A 13,778-nucleotide genomic window follows, 5' to 3' on the forward strand; every position below is an offset into this window, starting at 1 on the left:
CACTCTCCCTTCATATTTTTCAATAGAAAAATCTCTGTGTTAGAGATAAGAGAGGTGGTTCAGTGTAGTGTCATACACACATAATGGATGCAGTGCTATCGGTATGTGTGATAAGCGGAATTATCGGCGTTTTTGTTTTTAAATAATTTTTTAGTTGAGTTCAAAATAGTTCAATAACAATTATGTTTCAAAATACCAGGAGTACGAATGGCGATTAAAGAACTGTGAGTTGTCGTTGATCGAGAAAAGAGCTATTCCATAATTTAATATTTCTTTCTTAGTTGGTCAAATTCATTTGGGAAAGTTTTGGTCGAGGAACACTAAAACGCTCCTCGAGATCTTGAAAAATTTGCTTACAACTTGAATGCTCATATTCCCTTTTAAATATCCACATTTCAAGAGTGCTCAGCAAGATGAACTTGGTTTGCGGCCCCTGCAACAATGAAAAATATATATTTTAACGTGTCCACAAAGCGTGGAACAAATGTCAGTTTTTTACCTCCTTTGGAAAGTTTCCCGCCCACAGTCCCAAGGCTTCCAGATAAGATCTTATGAGTATGCGCCAAGTCCAATAGTTATCCTCGTCGCCAAGTTTAGCTATCGACGGACTCAATAAGCCAAAGACTCCGTTTTTACTCGACATATCACCCATGTCTGGGAGAATCCGAAAAACACGGCAATAAATTTTGAAAATCCATTTGGGCAGACAGCTCATTACATTTCTTTCTGATCCATAGCCTGCTTGACTGACTTGAATTCTGATATAAGTAAACACACGATTCACAAAATAATTTGCGTAACTTTAATTATTAAACAATAATGCATTGTCTTTACTGCTGATGTACAATAACTTTAACATTTAAATGCGTGGAAGATGCTTCTCTCTGGCTCGCTCTGGGGCAGCAAGGGCTAATACTAGGACCTAGGAGCAGATGCAGGTGTAGATTCGGATGCGGATAATGGAATGCGGTTAATGGATAAGTGGGAACCTATGCAGAGCTGGACTATCTCCTCAGACATGGCTCGCAGGTGCCCGGGAGGACGAACGACGGATGGCACTCCGGACACTTGGGATTCTCGCCGAACCACTTGATGGAACTGCTGCCCGATCCGCTGCGATGCTCGGGGATCTTTAACTGAAAGGAATTGTACACGTCTCCTGTGCTGGAGCTGGAACTGGCGCCGACACCGAGACCGGCGCCAGGACCGTAGCCCGTCCGCCCGATCGTCTCCAGGGGAAAGGCGTACTCCGGAATGAGCAGCTGCTTTCGTAGCGTTGTTATATCCGTGGAACTTCCCACCACATCCGAGCGACGCTGTGCCTGATCGTACTTCTCCGTGGTCTTGATCGACCTTGAGGTGGGCAAGCGTCTGCTGGTGCTCGATTGCTGCACCGGCACCTGGACCTGCACTGGACCTGCTGGCTTCTGCGGATGGCTGCCAATGTCGTTCAGCCTGGTGTTGAATATGTCCGTCTTGCCCTTGACGACGCCGTAGTCGCCAGTCGTCTCGGGATACTCACGTCCATCTACACCGATTGGAGGATCGAGCTTTGGGGGTTCCAAGCCATTCGAGGGCACTTTCCACTCGTAGTAGATGGGCGGACCCTGCGTGGTGGCTATGTCATGGGGCACAAAGTCCACAAATGGAGGCAACAAATCATTGAAAGGCAGAGTCAGCTTCTGCTGTGCTGGCGGTGCAGCGGTGGGCACGGATGAGCCAGTGGCCAGGCGGAAACTCTGTGCTGGTGCCGGCGTTCGGTTCTCGTTCCTTGGAGGAGCTGCTGGCGTGCTCGTCGTCGTGGGTGGCGAGGCAAAGGAGAAGGGCGAACCCGCCAAGGTTGTGGGCCGGCTCTGGGGACGTGCAGTGGTGGTGGCCTCGCTGATGTGTATCCGGCTGACACTCGGACTGAATGGTGCTGCTGTGGAGGAGCGAAGTGTCCCCGGTCCACTGGCAGCTGGTTGTTTTGGCTCGTCGTCCTGGTTGTAAATGGGGTATAGGAACGGCGGCTCGTAGATCTTCGATGGCGGCTTTACGAACTTCACCAGCTTCGTGCTGGTGTTCTTTGTGGCCCTCAGTGGTCCCTCCACCGAATTAAAGTCCGCAGAGGTGTTGTACCGTGTGCTGTGACTGGTTCCCAGATCCTCCATGTCCTGCTCCACTGCCAGGACAGTAGGCCTGCGCGTGTGCAGTGCCTCTGTGCGTTTTGTGGCCACGCTCACAATGGCAGGTCTACGAGTTGTTGTGGTTGTCGTCCTGGTGGTGGCTCGACTGGTGGTGGTGGGACGACTGGTGGTGGTGGCTCGACTGGTGATCGTGGTGATCCTTGGCTTCGCTGTGCTGCTTGGCAGCTCGATCTGTGGCTCGTAGGCCGGCGGCTGGATGGTACGACTGGGCGGAGGAATGCGCCAGCGCGTCTGTGTCGAAATTTGTGGATCATATTTTCCAGCTCCGCCATTGGCACCCTTCGAGGATTCATCGCGGATTTGATTCTGATTGGGAGTTAGTTGCTGTCAAGGCAAAGGATACATAATATTTAGAAATCATTTTTCAAGACTGAATGAACTCACTTTGTATTGACTTCTAAAGGACTCGCCCGAATAGTCCGGAGCATAGGGACGGTCCAGGAGGTCGGGTCGTGGCGTTCTCAGACTATTCTCCTCATCGTTCACAAAGGGTTTGTCGCGCTGACCTGTGAAGAGTGTTCAATGGGATTATCCGTGGAGGGGGAGAGATCGTTAGAGCACTAACCAATTAGCAGATTGGCGGCATAGTTGCTCTCCGCCTTGGAGCAGTTCACCATGTACCAGTGATCGCAGATGAGCATGCGCTGCTGGAAGAGCGTCGTGTTGGGGCACGTGTAGCTGAACTGGCGGCCCAGGCCATCGCACATGTGGTACACCTGGCAGCCCGACTCCACGTCCGCGTAGTAGCCAGCCGGACGACCCGTGCACGAGAAGAAAGTTTTCTCCGTGAGTTGTGAGGCAGGATTTATGGTCTGGAATGCATTTTGGGCCTAAAGGGAGAGACGAAAATGTATCATTAGTATAAAAGATGGATCCCTCCCATTACTATATCCATATAAAGATATCTACAGCGAGTGACTGTCTCATTACATCACATTGAAAGGAGCCACATAATACCACAAGGGTCCCACTTAAGATAAGGGCTGCCAAGCATAATTGGACGGCTGCCTGGAGGGGGGGCCTTTCTCAGGCACCACACTATTAGACTGGCCAAAAACAAATGATGGCGAGAGATCGATATCATCTGCGCGTACTCGTGCCCCGTCATGTGTGACTGCAGCTGAGTGTGACTGCAGGCTGCAGGCTGTTGTGTGCTGCATGTACATTGTACATACATAAATGTATATGTACATATGTACATATGTTGTGCTTGTAGGTTGCCATGGCCCGAGCCCAGAAGTGATGAATTGAAGTGATGTCATAACTTGGCACATGGTGCCACGGCTGCTTGCAACAGACGACCTGCTGCCGCTGTGTGAAATGTCAACTTTATTTTTAGGTTTTTTTCACTTTTTTGCTGCTGCCGCACTTGCCGTTGATTTTGTGAATGTTTCTTTATGTTTTTGTCTAATTGTATAGACAAAATTTCACGTCGGTAGATAGTCGCAAATTATAGCCCAATGACTTATCGAAATCTGCCACTGGATCTGACTGGTCTGCGAGTACGTGCGAAACTGTGAGAAGAAGCTTCCGCAAGGGTCCGGTGTACGGGGTACGTCCGTGAAAAGTACATACTCGTATACGTAATAATTTCCCAGCATTCCGTGCGATGCAATCTATGAAATCTCTGACATCGTTGACACCTTAAAGGAAGGCTTATGCAAGTCTGGTCAAAATGTTGAAGAGTGAGAGGCAGCTTAGGGCTTTACCAATTATCAATGATTGGCGCCAATCACCCATCAAATTCTCTCACAAAGGTACGCAAGTGTTTATTTGCAGACAAATTTGGATGCAATTAGACTCGTTTAACGCTGCTCCTCTCCCCATAAGGTCATGTGATTGCATCCGACTAGAAGCTTGTAAAATCGAATTTGAGTGTGTTGCGGCTTAAGCTTCAATTTACCTTATAAGGTCGTCGCATTTACGACACGGTGATAATCAAATTACTGGAACTGCGGATAGGAACTCGGGCTGGCAATCAAACCAAATAAGATGAAAAAGCACTTAAGGAGGAAGAGCATGATTCGCCTTCGTAGGTTGTGTAATCCAAGGCCCAACTAAAGTTTTCAATTTCGCGAAATTTACTGTGTGGTTGGTGTTTGTTTTTGTGTTTCTTGTTTCTTGTTTGGGTAATTTGCCATAATTTGAAACGCTCTTCAATTTCATTTGCCAGCAAACATATTTATGGGCCACAGCAAAGACACACTCACATTCTGCGCCCAGTTAACCACTCGTCCGTTGCAAAAGAGCCCCCAAAGACTTCTTCAGTTCGGCTTGGGTTCAGACCCAAACCCCATCCCCATCGCGAGTTTGGTTTTAATTTCTTGTATGCAAATAGCGAAAACAATCAACACACTTTTCTCGCTGTGCTGTGTTGTTGGTTGTTCCATTTCTGCAAAAGTGTCAGAGACTCAGGAAAGGGGGGGAAAAAGGTCACTTGGTCATTCGAGTCTTTTGTTTTTAATATATTTGTATGTAGTTTGAGGAGACCTTTGCCAGAGTGCCCATGTGGATGTGGGTGAGTGTTTCTTGTGTGAATTGTGGATGCACTCACGGAGACACATACACACACACACACACGCGCGAGAATAAATTAACAAAATGAAACAAAGCGTAAAGAGCGCAGAATTACAACACTTTCCGCCGTTGCTCAAAAAGTGTCTTGGGAAGCAATGCTAGACGCTGGCAAAGACGATCAAGATGGAGTTCGCTCGGGCCCAGGGGCAAACTCGCAAGATGCGGTTCAGCTTGTGTTTGTTTAAGCAAATGTTGTGGAAGAATCTTTTAATTCTTTTCACTCAGAGAACTTTCCCTGTCTATAGCTATGGCTCTGCCATTGTCTTCCACAGAGGTGACCCCTGGAAATCTGTACAGATATCATCCCTCGTTTGATCACGCCCCTGAACTGGGCTCACGTTTCGAATTATGATTAGTAAACCCGTTAAAGCGGTGTTTATCTTGGGGCCAGAGATGGATTTATGGTTGTGGTGTGCAAGTGAAAATGATTGTATTCAATTTGAGTTGCTATTACTATTAGCAGCTCCCTAAATGCTCACTTACAGCCGTGGATGCTTAGTCCGAGCTTCATTAGCATGGGGCATACCAGTGTTTCAGCAATTAATTACTGCAATCTGTGGCGAGGCGCTAATAAGCACCTATCCAGCCAGCAAATATAGTATTTAAATATTTATACAATTCCGCAATTTGCATTTCAATGCTCGCTCACGTGCACAATCGGCAAGAGCTATCTCTGGCATATCTTTCACATTCCCTCGCGATCGAGCATTAGGCTTCCCTCTGTGTGCCCCCCGAGGCTAAGGGTAGATGCCAAAACTTACCTCACTGCCCAAAAATAACGTTGCGCAGAACAAAGCCAGGGCCAAGAGTCGCGAATACTTTGGGATCGCTTGCGTGAACATTTCGATGATCGTTCTCTCCGGAGTTTCGTTGGTGTTGAATGATGGTGATACTCGTACGTATTTTTGGAGAGCTTACAACTGAAAAGGTATTAATAAAGCAGTTATTGAATAGACATTGTGCCACCGATGGGAAAGTGCAGGCGGCCCTAAGCAACCGCTAATTGCCTTATACAATGCCTCGCATCATTCCCCTCCATCCATCCCATAATAATGCCATAGATGACTCTTTTGTTGCCAATCTTTGCGTAACCGAAACTCTGCTTACTTTAGTGATAACTTTCCCAAAAAAATGTCTTTCTCTCTCTCCAATTGAAATACTTAATGCTGCTAAGTTGTTGGCTGGTTTTTGTGCGGGGGAAACCAATTTTCTTATTGTTGATTTGAGGTTTTGTAATGAATTGTAATTTGAAAAACATTAACTTTGGCTGTTGTTATTTCTGTAGAATTTGCAGTGCCGAGTCTGCCATCTCCCTTGTCCCTGCCCCGTGCCTCGACCTCCACCTACAATTCAATTTTACAACCTTGCCACTTCACTCCACACCACACCACACCACACCACACCACACCACACCACACCACACCACACACACACAGACCCGTAGATGATGCTCTCCAGCGGCAGAACCGCACACCCGTAGATGATACTCTCCAGCGGCAGTGCAATGAAACTGTCAAGCACAGTGGCCAGCAAAGCATCCGAGCTGCAATTGCATTTTATGGCTATTTATTCTAGCCAAATAAGCCCAAATTGAGCTGTCCGTCGGATGCGCTGTAAACTCTGTTAGTTAGCACATCGCATCTCCAGATGGGGTCAAGCGCGTCCATTTGTGCTGGGTATTACGAATATGTGTCGCAACTACAACCCCAACTAATCCAATGCGGAGTGCATATCTTTCTCTTTAGTATATATATTCCTGGCAGTTTGTTGAACATTCAAATCCATGACTGCATCGGAGAAAAACCTGTCAGATCTTGCTGAGAGATAATCTTAAAGATGATGGCAGATGACTGTCAGTTTGAGTGGTTGAACTTGAATTATGAGTTCGTAAACATGTCAATTCGAATTGCAAATCCACAGAGCGGCTTGGAGAGGTGTCAAAGTAAAGGATTTCAAGCAGAAAAAGAATCCAAGGAGTAAACCATGTACCCAAAAAGTTATCTTCTTCGTTCTCTAAGGTCTCTTAGGATAGTTGAAGATATATTAATGGATTTGCTTTCAATGATGCTCTGCAACTCAACGGCCATTATGCGTGTATTGCTACCCAAATTACACCAGTTTAAATGAATATCCCAAGAGTGAAGCTCTAGCCAAAAGTTCAACTACTATCCCAGCCATATTATTTGCTAACGAGATCATCTATCTCAATGCTAACCACAACATTTGGGGCATGTTGCGGCCAGGCCGAGTCGAGCCGCCATTTCAGTCAAGTGCGTGTGGCAACAACAACAGCAGCAGCAGCAGACGCCGCAGGGGCAGCAGTCGCAGCGGAGACAGAGACAGAGACAGCCCCTTGAACAGTATTGAACTGGCATCTAGTTTTGGTGGATTTTCCTTGTCTTGACCTTTTTGACAACGACAGCGGGAAATATTTACTGCTTTATCCTCCTCGGCCTCTGGAGCTCGTGATGCTGGTTTCAGTTTTTTGTTTTTTATTTTTTTTGCTGGGTTATTTTTGGTTGCCTTGTGGCCGGCCAGTGAGGCGAAGCCTATTTGACATTTTTGCCAGCAATTTCCACTGAAAGAGCATTGCGAATCTAACTCAAAGATGCTCAAGACTCCCAGCGAATAACAGCAGAAGAGGAACAACCTCTGCTACAACAATTATGCCAATTAGCTGGCATTACAGGTTGATTATAGCAGGGCCAGGCCAAACAGCATTGGCTCAGACATCGTTGGCATTTTTCTAATTGTTTTCCGAGTCATCTTCGGCGTTTGCCCCCTTAGAACCCCCATGGATTGCGGGATTGCGGGATGGCGAGGGATCGCTGGATCGCAGAGGAAGTTATTAAGATGCATCAATGCTGTTCCACAGCTTATGGCTCACCTTCGCCCGTGTCGCCGTTGCAGTCACCGTTGCAGTCTCAGTCTTAAACTGAGCAAACTAATTGCCGCTGTAGGTGGTAGGTGGATAAAGTATATTCCATATGGTCACACATCCGATGCAATGCAATGCGAGTTTCGAGGCGTTGGGTGCGAGCTACGGAACGATGTGATCTTTGCAAAGATCAAATGTCAGAGACAGCAGCCGAGTGCGAGTGCAGTGTGCAGCTTGCAGCTCGGTTCCAGTGCTCCAAACAAAGTCAAGACCACTCACACACTGGAACCAAATTGGTTCGCATAAATTATTATACAATATATATTCCGCTTCTGGCACTGGCATGCCATCAACACACACAAATTCACACAGTCCTTGCTTCAGACACAACTTCAAAATATCGCGCGTCTGCAGAGATGCTCCTCGGCGTGGGATGGACTTTTGGCGGAACGACACAACCGAACTCAACGAAGTCGCGCTTTGAACTGATACCTCCGAGTGCACCCAACTTGGTTTAAAATTCACATTAGGCCGCCCGCAACAGTCAGAGTCGGAGACAGAGGCAGAGCTACAGTCGGAGGCAGCAGCTACAACACAAAAGAAGCGCCAAGCAGAGCTTCGTCACCCGAGCACAGTGGGCGACAGTGGCATGGCTGTGGCTGTGGCTGTGGCTGTGTCTGTGGCTAGGCCGCCCACACGCAAGAGAGAAAATTCTGTTAATTTGTGAAGAAATATATTCAGAATGCTTTCGAATGTGGCCAAAAATGCTAAATCGGGTTCAGTTGTGCTAACAATTTATAGTTCATTTAGAGTTGGATTAGCTGATGCAGAATTTAAAGTTACCAAAGTTGATTTTATGAGGAATTTTGCCAGTTGAAGATCGCCAAAGAGCCAGTTGTTCCGATGAAAGTCAAAGTCAAATTTTTCTAATGTTTTGCAGATGTTTTGTGGATGCTAAAGAATGTTTGATTAGCAGAATCTCCCCTGTGAGTGAGTAACTTTAGGCGCTTACCTATTCTAGCAATTAAATAAACCAACAATTGTAAAGTTAACAAACATTTAAAGCTTCCTTTCGTTCCACTGTGCAGCATCTTCTCTGGCAGTTAACGAAGTTAGATCGTCATCGGCTTGGGGCCGAGTGGGCAAGCCTCCGTCTCAGTCAGCAAAGCGTTAACATTGCAGCTTAATTTTCATTTTCATTTTCATTCTCAATTTCAGTTTACAGTTAACAGCTTAGCGTCTCCGTTTCGGTATTCAGTATTCAGTATTCAGTTTGCAGTATTCAGTTTTCATTTCAGTTTTCTGTTTTCATTGCACGTTATTAGCATTTGCAATGCCACCGTTTAGGGAAACCCTTCACCCACTGATGGGTGTTTATTTGTCTAATTTATTGGAACGTTTGAGTCTGATACTTGATGCTGATGATGCTGATGATGATGCTGGGGCTGTAGCAGAAGCAGGCTAAATAGAGCAATCGAGAGTGGCGGCAGTGTCGGAGATCTAAGCGAGATTGGGCGGCAAGTTGCGAAAGCATTTTCCCCCATCTAAGATTCGTTCATTCGCTGGCTCTTTTGGCGGCATCATTCAGTCAGATTTCTGGCGGTTGGTTGCTTGGCTGGGTTGCTTGGTTAGCTTTGGTTTTGTAAGCAAAGCGAAGATTTCCATTTTCCATTTTCAATTCATGCCGTTTATTTACTCTCGAGAGCCCTTTTGTCGTGAGGTGAGTCGTAAAAGCGGGGACGGGGATGTATTTGTTGGTGCTGCAGTTGTTGGGGTCTAGTGTAGTTTTCTTTGACTCGCTCGAGGTCCATTGCATGCCGCCTGTCGTGTGTTGCCTCATTGAGTTTCTGGGTTTTCATATTCGTATGGCAAGGCGTTTTTCTTTGCCATTTTCATTTTCATTTTGATTTCAGTTTTCGTGACGGACTCTGGAGGAAGTAGAGTCACTCGATGGTTCGTTTTTGTGTGTGGTTTTTTTGTCTGCTTCTGCTGTCAAAACGAAAGAAAGAAAATAACTCACACAAACACACAAAAATTGGTTGTGCGTATGTAACATGGAATTTTGTTTTGGTTTGGATTTTCTCTTGTCTAGAAATGTGAGGAGTCGGATGCCTTCTGCTCTCCCTCAGTGTCCTTCGGGCCCAAACCCATGCAATGGTTCTGGAACTCAGTCAAAATGCGACTGGCTGGAATCTTAGTCTCCACGAGACCACCCACCACGTCGATGGTGTTATCATCAGAGTCGCAAAAGATGTCAATGATAATGCGCACACCTGTAAATATGTATTCGGGTTTGGGCAGGCTTCAGCAGGGAGCATAACTAAGGAGTACAAACCCTGTTCTGTGCGGCGAATGGTGGTGCTGCTGGTGTAGGTCTTCTCCAGAGCACCCACTGGCTTTGACACATCCTTGCCATTGTTGCTCATCAGGCACTGACGCAAAAAGGTGTGCTCCTCGGTGGTGGTCACATAAAAGCTGCCCGTTGTAATGGCATCGTTGCTGTTGAAGTTTGTTTGTGATAGGTGACTGTTATATAGGCTGAGGGCTCACCATTCCTTCTCGTTGATATCCTCCTTGGACTGCTCATCCGCTGCAAAACTGCCAGCAGCACTGTGGCAGCTCTCGACATCCTCCTGAATGCGAGCTTGGGATTTGTTGGTAGCACGATAGAACGACTTGGCTTGCTTCAGTTCCTGGTTCTTCTCAGTGGCAAAGTTGTAGAGTTTAATCATCTCCTTCACACGGAGCGGCTCCGCTTCATCGTCGTCCGAGCGACGCGTAAAATCGTTTTCCGGATCCTCGACGGGATAAGCCGATTGGGCAGCTTCCGCCCCAAAATTGTTCATTGTAAAATATATTATTTAATATTGCTGGGAGAGCAATAGAATTTTTGGCCACACAACTTTTGATGAGCCTGTTCAGACTGAACCGAATCGAATTCCGACAATGTCAAACCAAAGTTGACCTTTCCAGCAAAGCCTTTCATGATCATGATGCGTACAAATATTTCTCGGGGAGCCTCTCTAGTCACAATTCGTTGGCAATTACAATAACGAAATGTTAATGTAATTCATCTTTGAGTTGCGCTGAAGACGAATCGATGGGGAGCTCCGCAACGACCTTCAGTGCGGCAGCAGCCGAAAATCAAATTCGATCGATCGATCGATGGATCGATTGATCCGCAAGCGGGGGGCCGTGTGCCAGAGTGGGTGAGGGATGTGAAGGTTTGGTTATTAGTGAAATTTGAGCCACACACTGAATGCCAAGATGTGGAATTGTCTTAGAGCGGATTTACTTCACAATTTATCGGTGTACGAGTACATGTGAGAGTGTGCGGGTTAATATGTTTTGAAATTGGGTGAGCAATGACTTGCGATGCCACACAGCAGCATCACAATCATAATCATCATCATCATAATAATAATAACCAGCATCATTAATCGGTAGCTGTGGTAGCAGCAGCCAGCCAGCTGGAGACCCATTTGACACACCATCCATCCCAATGAAAAGCCGTTTTTAAGGTCAATTTAATGGCAAGCGACACTTGAAGATTGGCTCGGACCAAAGACTGAAGATTCGCAATCAGAGAAGGTGAGTCAGGGGGGTTGGTGCGGTGGTGGGGAGGGGAGTGCAGATCTGGACACAGTCGAATGATTTCAGAGAGTGTTGTTCATGGGTTCATACTTAGTCGATGTTACCCAAAAGTGCGATAAGAAAACCCATTAGCATCAAATTATATGATTAATTCTGGGTGTTCTCCCTCTGTTGGTGCCACGACATACCATGACTTTTGGTTCTTGCATATCACGAATTTGGAATTCTGTTTCTATTTCTGCTTGGGATCTGCTCTGCTCGTTTCTGCAATTAGCAGCGATGTCAAAGGGGTTCACTAGTCATGGGCAAAAGAACACCGAGAAGAAGGTGTGGGATCCACAAAAATTCAATCCAATCCAAGCACATAGAGGCAAACATATGTACAGTATGTACATATGTATGTACATAGGTGTGTCATCACCATCATCTGGGGCCTGGCTGTGATTCCATTGAAGGTCGCCTCAGCCGCAAATAAGCAGAAACATTTGTAGCCTGCCATTTATGCTCACTGTGGCACTAGTGGCACTCGCTCTCTTCAGTCTCTCCCCACGCTGCTTACTGGCTTACTGGCCACAGTCTGTCTCTTTCGCTCTCTCACGCTACACATGTTTAATTGCCAAATTGGTGCAATTCCACATAATTCATGCTGATAGCTGGAGTCGCCACTCTGCTGGCTGTTAATTTCAGCAAGGTCCCCCCACATTCAATTTCCATGAAGAGCTTTACGGCTTAGCTGAGCAAATAAAAGCAGAAGCACACACACAGCGAAACCATTCGAAGATTCACACGTTTATTAAGAGGTTTTCTGTATGGCACCGAGCAACCGCTCGAGGGGAAGTCGTGCTGTGCATGAAAAATGAAAGTGGACCGGCTAAACACCCCACACAACACAGACATAATTGATAACAGCAAGTAATATGGAAATCATTGCGCATACGGCAAAAGGTGCTAAGAGGAAGGGCATGGCACACACACACACCTTTGCTGGCAAAGAGATGTCTGCCAAGTTGGTGCTTCTCCACGATTTGCCATGATACTTCGAGGCGCATCCGGTCGCAAGTTTCTGGTCCGCTTCTGTGGCCTGCTACAAATTTGTCAAACAAACAATGCTGCAAGGTCAGAGCAGTTGAGCGCTTGCGATGATCACGTTCGCGTCCGGCATGCGGTCAGCTCGGCTCTGCTCGGCAATATCATTGACCTTAAGTGACGAACATGAAGAGCAATGAATAAGCCAAGATTATCACCTTTGGCAGCATTTATTGCACTTACACACTGCCGCCCCGAAAGCCCGAAAGATCGAAAGATTTGAAGTTCAATTGTGCAGTCATTTCTGAGATGCTCCAGCTTCACTTGTGACCCAACATCTCCAGATCCAACTGTGCGGCGCGGCACGAGTGGTGTGTAGACCTACCAAGACGCCCATGGCACAATGTACAACACGACTATTAAAGGTCAAGCAACAGTAACAATGCAATGAACAAAATGGAACTTAAAACAATAAAAAGAAGGAAAAACAAAAACAAAAAAACAAAAAGAAAAAACGTTAAGTAAATCAAAGTAAACAAACGGCGCACTTTGTTAATTGTTGTATTTATTTCCATTTCAGTTTCTGTTTCAGTTTCAGTTTCTGTTGGTGTGTGGTGTTCGCCTTCTGTTATAGCGGCAATCTATTAGAGAATGATCTCAAAGATGCGTCAAACGAAAGACTCAAGACACGAACTGCCCATCTGGGCCATCTCGACTGTTTGTTGTTAACCAGCAATATATTGGTACATACCCTATCGATGGGAGGCTATAAATAGCTCAATAAACAGTTGAAGCTTTGAACACCAATTAGAGCATCAACCATTCGCTCCTCGTGCAGCTGTCTGTCGAGCCATTCACTTGATGCCACAGTTCCTTTCGGGGGGTTGTTCTGAAATGCCAAAATGGTAGCACACACTCGTACACACACTCGTCTATTGTTCGGCACATAACCTTCGCTTGGCAATGGAACAGGAGGAGCAGCAGCAGCCACACTCGCCTGAGGTGCCCCGGAGGGCATGGGCATCGGCATCGGCATCCATACCAAGCCTCCAAGTGGAGTCAAGTGCGCTGTGCGGCAGTCAGTGCCTCTTCAACAATAAAGCCATCACTATCGACAATACGAGTATTTTTCAATGTGAATTCAGCTGAAATTTGGTTCAATGCATGAATTGTATACAGGAATTTGTGTCTGTGATTAATTGGTTTGCTTTGGTGGCGCAAATCTCTGTTTGGTCTTGGGATAATCCATGCGAGTACCACCGTAGAATACATCATTTAATATTGAGCGTAAACAACGCAGCCCACATATGATTGCTTACCATTCAAGATGGGTCTTGGGCTTTGGCTTTAGTTTTGGTTTTGGGTGCGCTCCCGCACCGATGGATGATTATTCTTTTGTACGCTCTAATGTTAGTCTTCACATCTGATGAATGCTTTTCCATTATCTATAAAGACGGGGGAAAATATGATTGTAATGTGTCAATCAAAAGGTGCTGTGTGTGTCTGCCAGTGTGTGT

At 46.3% G+C, this 13,778-nt stretch overlaps 3 protein-coding genes across 3 annotated transcripts; all 3 read right to left on the bottom strand.

Annotated features, from left to right (window-relative positions):
* Positions 1-236: 236 nt before the first annotated feature.
* Positions 237-757, bottom strand: LOC117896113. The gene is made up of 2 exons (XM_034804167.1): positions 500-757; positions 237-433 (listed from the first exon to the last, which is right to left on the bottom strand). The coding sequence occupies exons 1-2, from the start codon at positions 713-715 to the stop codon at positions 278-280; spliced, it is 372 nt and encodes a 123-aa protein (XP_034660058.1). The 5' UTR covers positions 716-757; the 3' UTR covers positions 237-277.
* Positions 758-779: 22 nt separating this feature from the next.
* On the bottom strand, positions 780-8,154 carry LOC117896087 (mucin-17). Its single transcript, XM_034804126.1, has 5 exons — positions 7,651-8,154; positions 5,525-5,683; positions 2,752-3,016; positions 2,571-2,692; positions 780-2,510 (listed from the first exon to the last, which is right to left on the bottom strand). Exons 2-5 carry the CDS (start codon positions 5,603-5,605, stop codon positions 1,005-1,007), a joined length of 1,974 nt encoding a protein of 657 aa, XP_034660017.1. The 5' UTR covers positions 5,606-5,683; positions 7,651-8,154; the 3' UTR covers positions 780-1,004.
* Positions 8,155-8,357: 203 nt separating this feature from the next.
* Positions 8,358-10,572, bottom strand: LOC117896107. The gene is made up of 4 exons (XM_034804161.1): positions 10,192-10,572; positions 9,977-10,140; positions 8,654-9,914; positions 8,358-8,595 (listed from the first exon to the last, which is right to left on the bottom strand). The coding sequence occupies exons 1-3, from the start codon at positions 10,485-10,487 to the stop codon at positions 9,730-9,732; spliced, it is 645 nt and encodes a 214-aa protein (XP_034660052.1). The 5' UTR covers positions 10,488-10,572; the 3' UTR covers positions 8,358-8,595; positions 8,654-9,729.
* Positions 10,573-13,778: the final 3,206 nt, after the last annotated feature.

Source organism: Drosophila subobscura, chromosome O (genome assembly GCF_008121235.1).
Source record: "Drosophila subobscura isolate 14011-0131.10 chromosome O, UCBerk_Dsub_1.0, whole genome shotgun sequence".
Lineage (NCBI taxonomy): Eukaryota > Metazoa > Arthropoda > Insecta > Diptera > Drosophilidae > Drosophila > Drosophila subobscura.